The 12461-nt window shown below is 37.8% G+C and overlaps 1 protein-coding gene across 1 annotated transcript; it reads left to right on the top strand.

Moving 5' to 3' along the window:
• Positions 1–1172: 1172 nt before the first annotated feature.
• On the top strand, positions 1173–12104 carry LOC306853946 (E3 ubiquitin-protein ligase RNF169-like). The gene is made up of 7 exons (XM_079391668.1): positions 1173–1527; positions 2303–2376; positions 2671–2757; positions 3230–3336; positions 3612–3714; positions 7893–10889; positions 10952–12104. Exons 1-6 carry the CDS (start codon positions 1191–1193, stop codon positions 9051–9053), a joined length of 1869 nt encoding a protein of 622 aa, XP_079247794.1. The 5' UTR covers positions 1173–1190; the 3' UTR covers positions 9054–10889; positions 10952–12104.
• Positions 12105–12461: the final 357 nt, after the last annotated feature.

Genomic DNA, 12461 nt, shown 5'->3' with positions numbered 1-12461 from the left:
GAAAAAGCTGATGAGATAAAATAAACATTTCAGAACCTTTTCTGAAAATTATGTTATCATCATCATCATTATTATTATTAATAGATAGCTTTTTTATTATTATTGAGAACTTCTAATATGCAACCTTTCAAATGTTTTGGGGTTATTAATAAAATGCCATTTATGACACAAACAAAAGATCCTAGAACGAACTTCTTCAGTAACATTGCTCTCATGTATGCAATGGGATATATTTATATATATATTTCAATGAAGTGTCACTTACTTTGGTATTTTGAATTGTAATATATAGAATTGTATTATGAAAATTAATTACATTTTAAGAGTAATTTAAGTGTTCTTTGTGGCCACTGTATAAAATGAAAATAAGAAATTAAGCTCTTAGGTTTTGTTGAAACCTGCTTACTGGTCAAACGTTTGGACACCTCTGTGTGTTATTTATTATTAATAATGTGCCCATTTTGAATAATAGTATCACATAAAATAAATATAAAGTACAATAATTGAACAATTAGATTTTTTTTTATTCACATGTATTTATATAGTGCTTTATAAAATAGAGATAGTTTAAAAGCAGTTATTTAAAATAATAATTAAATTATTATTATTATTATGAAAGTTTTACCAAGGCTCATCAAAACTGCATTTATTTCATAAAAAAAAAAGAAGCAGAATAACTTCCTTTTTGTGACTTTTTACAATTAACATTCTATTTTAATAAATTAAAACATCGCTATTTCTTCACAAATCACTCTATATGCTGATTTGGTGCTCACACAATATTTCTTATTATCAGTGGTGATATATTTGTGGAAGCCATAATGCGTTTCAGGATTTATTTATTTAGTATTTTATGAATGATGAGCATTTTTATTATCACAATTCGTTTTGGTCACCCAGAAATAGTGCAGAATATTAATTTTAGTTTGTTATAACATTTATTTGTTAAGATAATAAAACATGCTTTATTTAATTACTTTTTAGAAATTATTTAAATGTCCAAATATTTTGTGGCCGCTGTATAAAATCAAATAATGAAGTAAAATGAAAATGAAGTAGTAATTGTAAATGTGTCGCTCCACCGCTGCATGTGACGCAATGGCTGGGCGGGGCTTGTTTTCCGCTGCATGTGACGCAAGGGCTGGGCGGGGCTTGTTTTCAAACCCAGACGCTGGCTCACGGCACTGAAGATGGCGGCGCTGGGGTCCGCCAAATCCGCTGGACTGGGGCAGAGAAGCGCTCCTCTGAGTCTGGAGGAGGCCCGGTGCCCGGTGTGCTCCGAGATCCTGCTGGAGCCGGTGACGATGCCGTGCGGACACTCGGTGTGCCTGCAGTGTTTCCAGCGCACGGTGAAGCTGACCAGCCTGTGTTGTCCGCTGTGCCGGCTGCGGGTGTCCAGCTGGGCCCGCAAACAGTCCCGGGAGAAGAGCCTGGTGAACGCCGAGCTCTGGGAGCTGATCCGCCTCAGTCACCCGGAGAGATGCAGGCGGAGGATGGAGCAGAGAGACGGACAGATCGCAGACGGAGGTTCGTGGCGCTTATATTACATGATCATGAGTCTGAGGTTATTATTTACGCTTCGACTAATCGCGGCATGACAGTTTTCCAGCTTCACTGATTTCAGTCCAGTCGATACATTTGAGTGGTTAGAAATAAAACTAAAACATTTATTTTATAAATGTAATAATTTTGCACTGGACAACGTAACAACGCAAAGGTTAAAAAAACAAGTAACTTAAGTAGGGTTTAAAAAAGTAAACAAACTGGATTCTGGAGGAAAAGCAGCGGTGTTTTGTAGAGGGGCGTTCACACTCGACGCGTTCCGGCTGTTTATAAACGCCCCGTCGCGTCGCGTCGCGTCACTTCAGAAACATGTCTTCCACTGGCTACTCAACTAAAATGTTAAAGGCTTATTTTACACAAAACGTTAAACATAAGTGTTGGAATATGTAAATATTCATCTGATTTTATGTCAAACTGTTCATCGCAAGAACCTCATGGGAGCAATCACTCTAATTTGGTAAAACCTGATCAAATAATTTATTATGAACTAAGTACTTAAAATATTTTTTTCTTTTTTTAAGGGAAAACAAATGTTTATTACCCACATCTGACTTGCTATAACAAGACGTTTGTCAGTATTATTTATATAGTGGTATATATCCTGGTTGTGGAGAGTTGTCCAGGCATGTGTGTGTCCAGTGGGTGGAGCTAGTGACAGAACCCAGATTCTAGACAGTGTGTTTATTGTGGTCTGGTCAATTTAGTGAGCCAGTTGGCTATTTATGCTTTCATTTCTTAGACAGTTTTCGTGCACCTGTACCAATCCATAAGTCTGGAGAAATGCGTCAAGAGTATGAGAAACAAAAGATGAAGGTAAGCTACCGAGTAAAGTCAGTACACTCTTCATTGCAGTTTTCTCACATTAACATTAAAAAAACATATGTTTTTGGTACTATGGACTATGATAATACAATTCCTGAACTATTCCAACAAAGTGGAAACATCCACAAACGTCTTTTGTACGGCTGTAAAGAATAGCCTGCACTTATTTTATATGTAAAAATGCAAAGCACTTCTGATCTCTAATAAGCTTGTTTTATTATATGCTCTCTTTATAGCCTGAAATACAGTAAAAGTCATATATAAAGCTCAGTGTTATCTCTTTAGGGTGGAAGCAGTGAAGAAACAGAAGAGAGAAAGAAAAAAATCCACAGAAAAGAAGAGTGTGGGATGCTGAAACTTTGTCACTATCCTGTATGTTCAAAACTCTTCTTTCTGTCGTTAAACACGGACACATTCAGTTAATTCACATACTTCATCATTTGGGATATTTCTTTTATTAAAGGGATAGTTGACCCAAAAATAATATTTAGTCATCATTTACTCACCCTTATGTCGTTCCAGACCTTCCAAGTGTCTTTCTTATGTTGAACACAAACGAAGATATTTGAAGAATTTTGAGGAACCAAGCAGTTGTTAGTCCCCATAGTAGGGAAAGACATACTATGGAAGTCAACGGGGGGGACATCAACGTTTGATTACCGGCATTCTTCTAAATATATTTTATGTTCAACATAAGAAAGTAACTCATGCAGGTTTAGAACGACATGAGGATGTAAATGATGACAGAATTGTCATTTTTGGGGTGAACTATCCCTTTAACTGTTTAGTTACCGCTCAATTATGTGTGATCGTCCGTTTCTCACGGTAGTTTACTGTGTTTCAGCTCTGTGGTGTGTCCGACTCTGAGAATGAAGAGCCGGTGGGAAAGAGGACCAGACATGTCTCAGCATTTGTGCGAAAAACAAGATGCTCCCCTGCTTTCAATAGAGGGTATTGCACCTATATTTACTTTAGGATTTGACATGATCATTTTCTGATTTTTTTTTATTAAATATACTCATTATTAGTGGTCAAATTAATTTTTATTGTCTCTAGAGTGGAGGGCCTGAAATAATGGGGATACACTACTATGAAAAAAAAAATACTAATACTGTAGCAGTATAAAGGCAATTGTGAATTAAATTTTGATGCTTCTCTCAATAAATAGTTTTCTTATTGTGTTAAAAAGAGATACACGTCCATACGGTCATTGTGCTGTATTACAGTTGTCTTCATAGCAGTGCTGTTCAGAGGAGCAGGAGCTGTACAGACTCTGAGGATGGAAGAGGAAAAACCAGAGGTCACACACATCATGCCGTTCCTGACAAGGTATTATATTTCAGTTAATGCTTTAATGAGTATATTCAAATAATCAGCAGTCTAATTTGTTGTTTAGGGTGAATTGTTTGGGGGGGGGGGGGCAAAAAAAAACAACACCTGTCCTGTTTCAAAAAATGTATTTGGTTCTCATCTTTAGTTTCAGTGGTCTGAAAAAGTGTTGGCCCCCTTCCTGATTTTTTTTATTTTTTTTGCATGTTTGTCACAAATTTAAATATTAATCAAAGATAACACAAGTAAACACAACATGCAGTTTTTGAATGAAGGGGTTTTTTTTATGAAGGGAAAACAAAATCCAAACCAACATGGCCCTGTGTGAAAAAGTGTTTGCCCTCTAGCCACACCCAGGTCTGATTACTGCCGCACCTGTTCGCAATCAAGAAATCACTTAAATAGGACCTGCCTGACAAAGTGAAGTAGACCAAAAGATCCTCAAAAGCTACACATCATGTTGAGAGCCAAAGAAATTCAGGAACAAATGAGAAAGAAAGTAATTGAGATCTATCGGTCTGGAAAAGGTTATAAAGCCATTTCTAAAGCTTTGGGACTCCAGCGAACCACAGTGAGAGCCATTATCCACAAATGGAGAAAACATGGAACAGTGGTGAACCTTCCCAGGAGTGGCCAGCCGACCAAAATTACTCCAAGAGCACAGCGACGACTCATCCAAGAGGTCACAAAAGACCCCACAACAACATCTAAAGAACTGCAGGCCTCACTTGCCTCAGTTAAGGTCAGTGTTCATGACTCCACCATAAGAAAGAGACGGGGCAAAAATGGCCTGCATGGCAGAGCTCCAAGACGAAAACCGCTGCTGAGCAAAAAGAACATAAAGGCTCGTCTCAGTTTTGCCAGAAAACATCTTGATGATCCCCAAGACTTTTGGGAAAATACTCTGTGGACTGACGAGACAAAAGTTGAACTTTTTGGAAGGTGTGTGTCCCATTACATCTGGCGTAAAAGTAACACAGCACTTCAGAAAAAGAGCATTATACCAGCAGTAAAATATGGTGGTGGTAGTGTGATGGTCTGGGGCTGTTTTGCTGCTTCAGGACCTGGAAGACTTGCTGTGATAAATGGAACCATGAATTCAGCTGTCTACCAAAAAATCCTGAAGGACAATGTCCGGCCATCTGTTCGTGACCTCAAGCTGAAGCGAACTTGGGTTCTGCAGCAGGACAATGATCCAAAACACACCAGCAAATCCACCTCTGAATGGCTGAAGAAAAACAAAATGAAGACTTTGGAGTGGCCTAGTCAAAGTCCTGACCTGAATCCTATTGATATGCTGTGGCATGACCTTAAAAAGGCGGTTCATGCTCGAAAACCCTCCAATGTGGCTGAATTACAACAATTCTGCCAAGTTGAGTGGGCCAAAACTCCTCCACAGCGCTGTAAAAGACTCATTGCAAGTTATCGCAAACGCTTGATTGCAGTTGTTGCTGCTAAGAGTGGCCCAACCAGTTATTAGGATTAGGGGGCAAGCACTTTTTCACACAGGGTCATGTGAGTTTGGATTTCGTTTTCCCTTCATACTAAAAACCCTTCATTTAAAAACTGCATGTTGTGTTTACTTGTGTTATCTTTGATTAATATTTAAATTTGTTTGATGATCTGAAACATTAAAGTGTGACCAACACTTTTTCACACCACTGTAAAATTTTGTAGTAAGTAAAACTATATAGAAGCAGACTTATTTATCCAAAGCAACTTTTCTTACTTTTCTTCATATATAGCACCAGAGGTCCACTGTTCTGCAGAGTTTACACCCAACTCTAATTAAACACGCCTGAAAAAACTAGTCAAGGTTTTTCAAGGAGTTTGAAAAACCTCCAGGGTCAGATTTAAAGAACCCTGGTCCAGAGCAGTGGTTTTTAACCTTGTTCCTGGAGTATCTCCTTTGAATGAAACACCTATTTCAGATCCTGGAGTCTCTACTAATGATGATCTGAATCGGGTGTAGTAGTGGTTGGAACAGTATATCAATAAGGCTGATGTATCAGTCGATACTTACCATTTTTTTTAAATTATCAGCGGATACGTTTTTCTGTCGGGTCGACGTTTCAGAAAATGCCAGTCTCTGAGTGCACAGAGCAGCCATTCACCATGTTCATGAATTTTCTTATTAGATAGAATTATAAAGAGAAAACGTATTACAGCGTTTCCTTTGTTACTGATAAATATTGGTCAACGTTGTAATACTTTAATCATCTACTGTCAGCATTCAGCAACAAATCTAAACTTAATTTCAGAATTTGTTATGCATGTGTTTTTACTATTTTTAATTTAAATAGTGTGATATCTGCTTTCAAAGATAGCAGCATTGGCCATTTAAAAAAAAATATTTGACTACTTATCAGATGTGTTTAAGGAGCCATGCAAAATGTGCACTGTTGGTGGGGGACTCCAGGAACAGGAACAAAAACACCGCCCTAAAGAAACCTGAGGTTATAGGCCCAGGTATGTTCCGTTCCATTATGCACATTTGAGCACACAAACCTCCTTTGACCATGAGCATGGCTAGAATATTTCTTTCCAAGTGTTCAAATCACATGTGGCACTGTTGTCTGCATGGTCACACAGACAGGCCACTATCCGGCATGGATTGTGGAAATGAGAAGTTCGGCCTTGCTTACGTCCACACGGATGATGGTTCAGACCAGCCTTACTTTGTTTAAACTACACCAAAAAAACACTGGCTAACACATTTCATTTTGAAAAGTGACACTTGGTCATTCAACCAAGTTTTAACATCTACACCACACCAAAATGAGGTGTGGTGTAGATGTCCACATCATCACATAGCCTTCACCATACCTAGAGGTTGGCATGGAGTACTTTCCATAAGATCATTTCTCAATGCAAATCAAACCAGCTATTAGGCTAACTGAAATAAAACCATGCCAATCTCTAGGTATGGTGAAGGCTATGTGATGATGTGGGGCTATTTTAATTCCAAAGGCCAAGGGAACTTTATCAGGATGCATAGTATCCTGGATCCATGCAGTAACTGGCCTTTAAAAATAAAAATCTGCCTGCCTCTATGGGAATTTAACATAGGGGTGCCCAGACTTATGCACCCTGTATTTTAAGGAAGAACATTTATTTATTTACGATACATTATTCATTCACAAAGAAAATTGGTGTCCTTAAAGGTTGGATTTTTCCAAAAAAAAATTTAATTAAGGCATTAAGTTCAATTTCCAAAAGATGATTTTTTTTATTTCTCTTTTTAGTCAACTTTAGCATGGGTGTCTAAACTTATGCATAGCACTGTATATCATAGATGCAAACTCCTCACATTTCACTGACAACTCACTTTTTTGAGCTCACCTATGAGATTTTCTTAGATCCAATGAGAAAGTGTTTTTATGGGGGGGTCTTACAAGGGTAAATAAATAATTGTTTAGACTAGTCTTAAAGTTAGTCATCTAATTTTTAACTCTTAACATGGTGGCTAGGTTCATGCAACTGGCCCCTGGTTGTTTCAGTAAGTTTGTATAGTATTTTCTTTACTTCAAAAGCTGTGTCTAAAAAGGGTAATATTTTATGTATTTGAGGTTTGAGATGAAGGGACGGTAAAGAGAGAGAGAGGGCAAACATTTTGCATTTTAGGTCAGCATTGCCATAAGCCAATATTGTCTTTAATAGCCTGCATAGCACTTCATTTTTTTATAACATGGGATTTTGACCAAATATATTCAATCATTTTTGTAAAATGTTGCAATTTTAAAAAATAAGATAAAATTGTGAAAAATTACAGTGGATATATAAGGTAATATAAAAATATATATATTTATATATATAAAAAACTTAAAGTAACTACAAATGAGCATGTAATGCAAATATCTTTAAAGGAAATTCCCCGATCCGTGCAATGTTCTCACCTTTTTTCCGCCTTACCTATTTTCAACTCTATATTCTGCTTCTGAAGTTTAACTCCAATCCTGTTGAAACACACCTGAACTTCTAATTAAAATCTTTAGGATCACTGGAAACTTCCAGACAAGTGTGTTGGGGCAGGTTGGCATAACACACTGCAGGGTGTTGGCCCTTTAGGAGCAGGACTGGACACCCCTGTAGTGGAAAATAGCAAATGTTGTGGCAGGATTGGCAAATTAGTCATTTATAGTCAGTGATGCTACTCTACTGCTCTTTCCCCACTCTAGGCTATCATCACTCATAGTTACAACGCTGGAATCCTTCTCTCCTCTGAAAACAGTCGCTCTTTCTCAGCCCCGGTACTGAGCCTAGATAAGAGACACCACTGGCGGGGCATCCACACCTCGTCTGCGTCACTCGTGCTTCAAACGAAACCAGAGAGGTCCATTAGCCCCGAGAGCAACGATAGCATATCGGAAGAACTCAACCATTTCAAACCTATTGTCTGCTCGCCGTGCACTCCACCCAAAAGGTTGCCAGATGGGCGACTCTTGGAGCCTACGATTGTGAAGTCAACCCCTAGGAACTTGGCACGCACTCTGCACAAGTCCACAAGCTACGAGGCCAGCCCGACCATCTTGCAGAAGTGGAAGCAGATAGAAGTTGATCGTCAGTGCATGAAGGTGACCTCAAAAGGTACAGTCACGAGTCCGATCGCAGAGGATCTAAGCCTTAAACTGAGTCCCGTTGAAGAACAGGACAGCCGACTCTGCAGCTGTGCTGTAGCCAAGGACAGCTCGCAGGATCATCAGTGCATTTGTGATTCAAGTGCTAAGGATCAGAAGGAAAAACCTGTGATCTGTAATAAACGACGGCTTGTATTTGATCAGTGTAACAAAGAGGAAGGTACACAGCCTGCTAGCACTCACATCAGGTCGACAACTCAAACCATCGCAGATACTTTATCCGCAAAAAGGCGTAGCAGATGTGAAGAACTCTGTGAACCCACAGAAATTTGTGAAGCGATGCTTGATAAACAGGCTGGACACTGCAATCAGGGTACGAAAGACCCCGAGAACTTCGTAAATGAGCCTACCACCAGGAGCTGTGTCCTTAACAGACCTACCTCAAGAAGGGGCAAGAAGAGAAGCCACAAAACTAAACATTTGGAAGACACCCTACAGACAAAAATGTCCCGGACAGGTGCTTTTGACAGGCTTGATGATATGATTGTCCAGCGAATGAATCAGGAAAAGGAGGATGGAGAACTGGCACTAAAGCTACAAAGACAGTTTGACAGAGAATGTCAAGAAGTGGACAGACACAAAATGAGTTGTAACAAATACGAACTCCGGTCCTGGGCTATAAATGATGGGACGGTAGGACACAATACACGCAGATCAGGAAGAATCTCCAAAAGAAACGAGCACTTTAACTACAGCTGTTAAAGCGACCTCCGGTTATGGTAGTGTTTTATTGTAATGATTTGTTGCAGTCACAAACATTTTCTTTGTTGAGGCACTACAGAGGCTTTCTAACATCTGGATTAGTATTGCAAGATAAGGTATTTACTTCATCCAAAGCAACTTGCATTAATTGCATCCACCTAGAGCAGAGGTGGCCAATCCTGTTCCTGGGGATCTTAAAGTTCAGTTTAAGCCCTGATCGAACCCAACTGAACCAGCTATTTACGATCTTCAGGAGCATTAGATAATTACAGACAGTTGTGTTGGATCAGGGTTGGATCTGAACTCTGCAGGTAGGTCTCCAGAAACAGGATTGGGGACCCCTTGTCCTAGAGCAAGCTGGGGTTAAGTGCCTTTGCTTGGGGCAAAATGGTGGTAGGACAAGTTTGGACTCTCAGCAACTTTCCCATGTATTGGGAGCTGGATTTTAAGCTGCAATGTCTTGTTTCAAGCTCTGCTACTGTTAAACTGGCTTCTACTACTCAAAAAGAGAGGAAACTGTGTATGTGTTGTTCGGGGGAAGAAAAACATACAGAATTATTTATAAGGCTTTTTAGTACTTCAAGCCAGTGACGACGATACTCCTTACAATCTCTTTGTGCTCATCACAATTGCTCCTCAAGAAGTTTGTTTGCATGTTTAAAGGTTATTATAAGACAGTTGTTGAAACTGAAGGTGTTTTGTACAAAATTGTAGCATAACCCTTTTTCTTTTGCGTTTCCTGTTTCCAGTGGCTTTGAAAGATTTCTCTTGACTTATCCATCTATCAGACAACTCGTACAATTTTTTTTGTGAACAATTTACGTGGAAATTAGTAAAAATTGTAGACTTAGGCCAGAAAACTACTCGACACAAGTACATAGATGCAAATGCTTGCTCAACAATTTGCAAGACCGCAGTCCTGGATGTAATCTGTTTACTTTGTTCTTGTTGTACTGTTGTGGAAACAAACCTCAGTACTCAAGTATATTTGTGCCATTAACCAAAATGTATTTTTTTAGCTGACTAGTTATGAATATGTTGGCAGTTAAAGGCCAAAATACACTCTTAAAAATAAAGGTGCTTCACGATGCCATAGAAGAACCTTTTTGTCTAAATGGATCCATAAAGAAGCTTTAACATCTGAAGAACCTTTCTGATTCACAAAAGCTTCTTTGTGGCGAATAAGGTTCTTCAGATTATAAAAAGATAAGCAAGAGATGGTTCTTTAAAGAACCTTTGAATGAATGGTTGTTTGTGGAACCAAAAATGGTTCTTCTATGGCATCGCTTGAAGAACCTTTTGAAGCACTTTTGGAGTGTATACTTGGGTTTTTACACGTATGGTGTACAGACGCAAATTCCACCATCAACATAGTACTCGAATCATCCAGTTTTTGTACTTTGTACATGCAAGTCACACATGTGCATTGACTTGGCTTTGCACTATTCAGTTGTTCTACAAACAGGCAGCAACAAAATAGCAGAGACTGCAACAACAACAGCAGCAACTGTAGTTTAAAAGAGTACAAGTTTAGAGTACAATATCTGTATCATAACTTCTGGAGAAAAATGGAGCAGACGTTGGACGAAGATGAAGCTTTCTAGAGCACAGGTGTCGACCACCTGCGTTTGCGCATGCTATCAAAAGGAGTATACTTTGAAAGGCGTACGCGTCGTGTACAAAAACACAGTATACTTTGGGCTTAAGGCAGATTCTTGTCATAATTTGGTTATCTGGCTATTTATATGGCATCTGAAAACAATGATTGACTGTTGTACAACTCCAATAGCAATTTAGTTACATCAAGGCAATAATTTGATTGGTTTATGAGGATTGGTTTATGTTTTTTTGGCTGTGAAGATTGGTATCTCCCCGTACAGTTAAACTTGTTGATGTAGGTTATTTACAGAGAGGGCGAAGGAAACTAAACATCAAGGAAGGTGGCGAGTCGTTCACCATAGAAACGCCATTGAAGATGGCAGATAACTGATTATTCCTGTGCCTGCTAGCACCCCTTGTGGCAGTGAGAAGAATGCAGGCAGTACTCATTTTGTTACACACTTCATGTAAAATCAAACTTGAGTAGCAAGAGTTGCATTTGCATATTTGTGTGGAGTATGTTTTAAGCCTAACTGTGCTAATATGTTTTACACTATTAAATAAAATATATATAATATGTTTTTTAAAACGCTAAAAGGCATTGTGTAACAGTGTTGACAGTTAATATTTCTAAAGAAATCTGATTGTTTTATTTGTCTTTATTTAAAATCTATGTTTTCCGTTTTCTCTCCAAACTGTCCATTTGGACACTTCTTCAGAAGATATAACACCACAACAACAAATCTAGCATGCTCACACAAGCAAAACAAGTATGAGACTTTGCTTTAAGACATTGGTTTTCTGTCGTTGTATTTTTTGTAGTTTATCCATGTTTCAATTTTAGCTTGATGGTTCACACTACTCTTAAGGGCTACTTTCATTTCAGAACTTTATCTATTAAGCTTTGATTACCAGAAAGATCTATTTTGTGACTTATGTCTGCTAAGAAAGCTTTAATGTTACTTTTGCTGAAAAATGACACATTCATTTGGACCACATGTAAATGCACATTCATTTAATCCTGTCTGCCATCGATCCTGATCTTTTTTTTTTTATTATTATTACAAACACATTGATTTCTATACTGTATACGTCTTTGTAATGTGCCAACATGTTTGATTTCTGCAAATCAGGCAGTCTTTCCTTTTGTGTTTTTTTTATTTTATTTTTTTTTATTTAGGTAATTTAAGTTATGTACAATTCTGTAGGCTACCGGGTGTACTATTGGAGAAGATAAAACAGATTTTTATACATTACTGTACTATTTTGGAAATATGACTTCCCTATATTGAAACTGATGCAAAGATGTTAATAGGAACTGTTTCTGACAGGCCTTCAAAGCACTTGGACTGTCTTCCATTGTTGAAAGGTATTGCTGGATTTGAAAGAAAATATTGCATATGTTTTGATTCTGTGGAGATGTAAAGCACACATTATATTTATTTCAACAGTACTTTGCCATAATGTCATCTTTTTAAATATTGCATTTAAAAAAAAAAAAAAAATTCATTCAGAATTTACAAATAAGTTTTTGCCTTTTGTGTTTTCAAAAGTAAAGTTTTTTTTTTTTTTTTTTTTTTTTTTCTTTAAGTATACTTACCTTGCTCCCTTATGACACATTTAGTCTTTTCTAAAGGTGGTCATTGTCAACTTTTTTTTTTTTTTTTCACTTGATACGTTTGCCAATCATTCTTTTCATATTTTGTCATGTTTACCTTGAAGGAATTCATTGAAGAAAATCAAGAAAAAAAAAATTGAATTAATAAAGGAAGATAAAAGTTAAATCTGAATTAGAGGTCTTGGCCTTTA

The sequence above is a fragment of the Barbus barbus genome (assembly GCF_936440315.1).
Source record: "Barbus barbus genome assembly, chromosome: 34".
Taxonomy (NCBI): Eukaryota; Metazoa; Chordata; class Actinopteri; order Cypriniformes; family Cyprinidae; genus Barbus; species Barbus barbus.
This window is presented reverse-complemented; position numbering and strand designations above follow the sequence as displayed.

What these genes read in the sequence shown, in the direction of transcription:
- LOC306853946 (XM_079391668.1), top strand. Translation starts at nt 1,191, where the DNA reads ATGGCGGCGCTGGGGTCCGCCAAATCCGCTGGACTGGGGCAGAGAAGC. An exon ending in TGAAACTTTGTCACTATCCT is followed by an intron (nt 2,758 to 3,229) that starts GTATGTTCAAAA and finishes ACTGTGTTTCAG; the next exon opens with CTCTGTGGTGTGTCCGACTC. An exon ending in TCCCCTGCTTTCAATAGAGG is followed by an intron (nt 3,337 to 3,611) that starts GTATTGCACCTA and finishes GCTGTATTACAG; the next exon opens with TTGTCTTCATAGCAGTGCTG.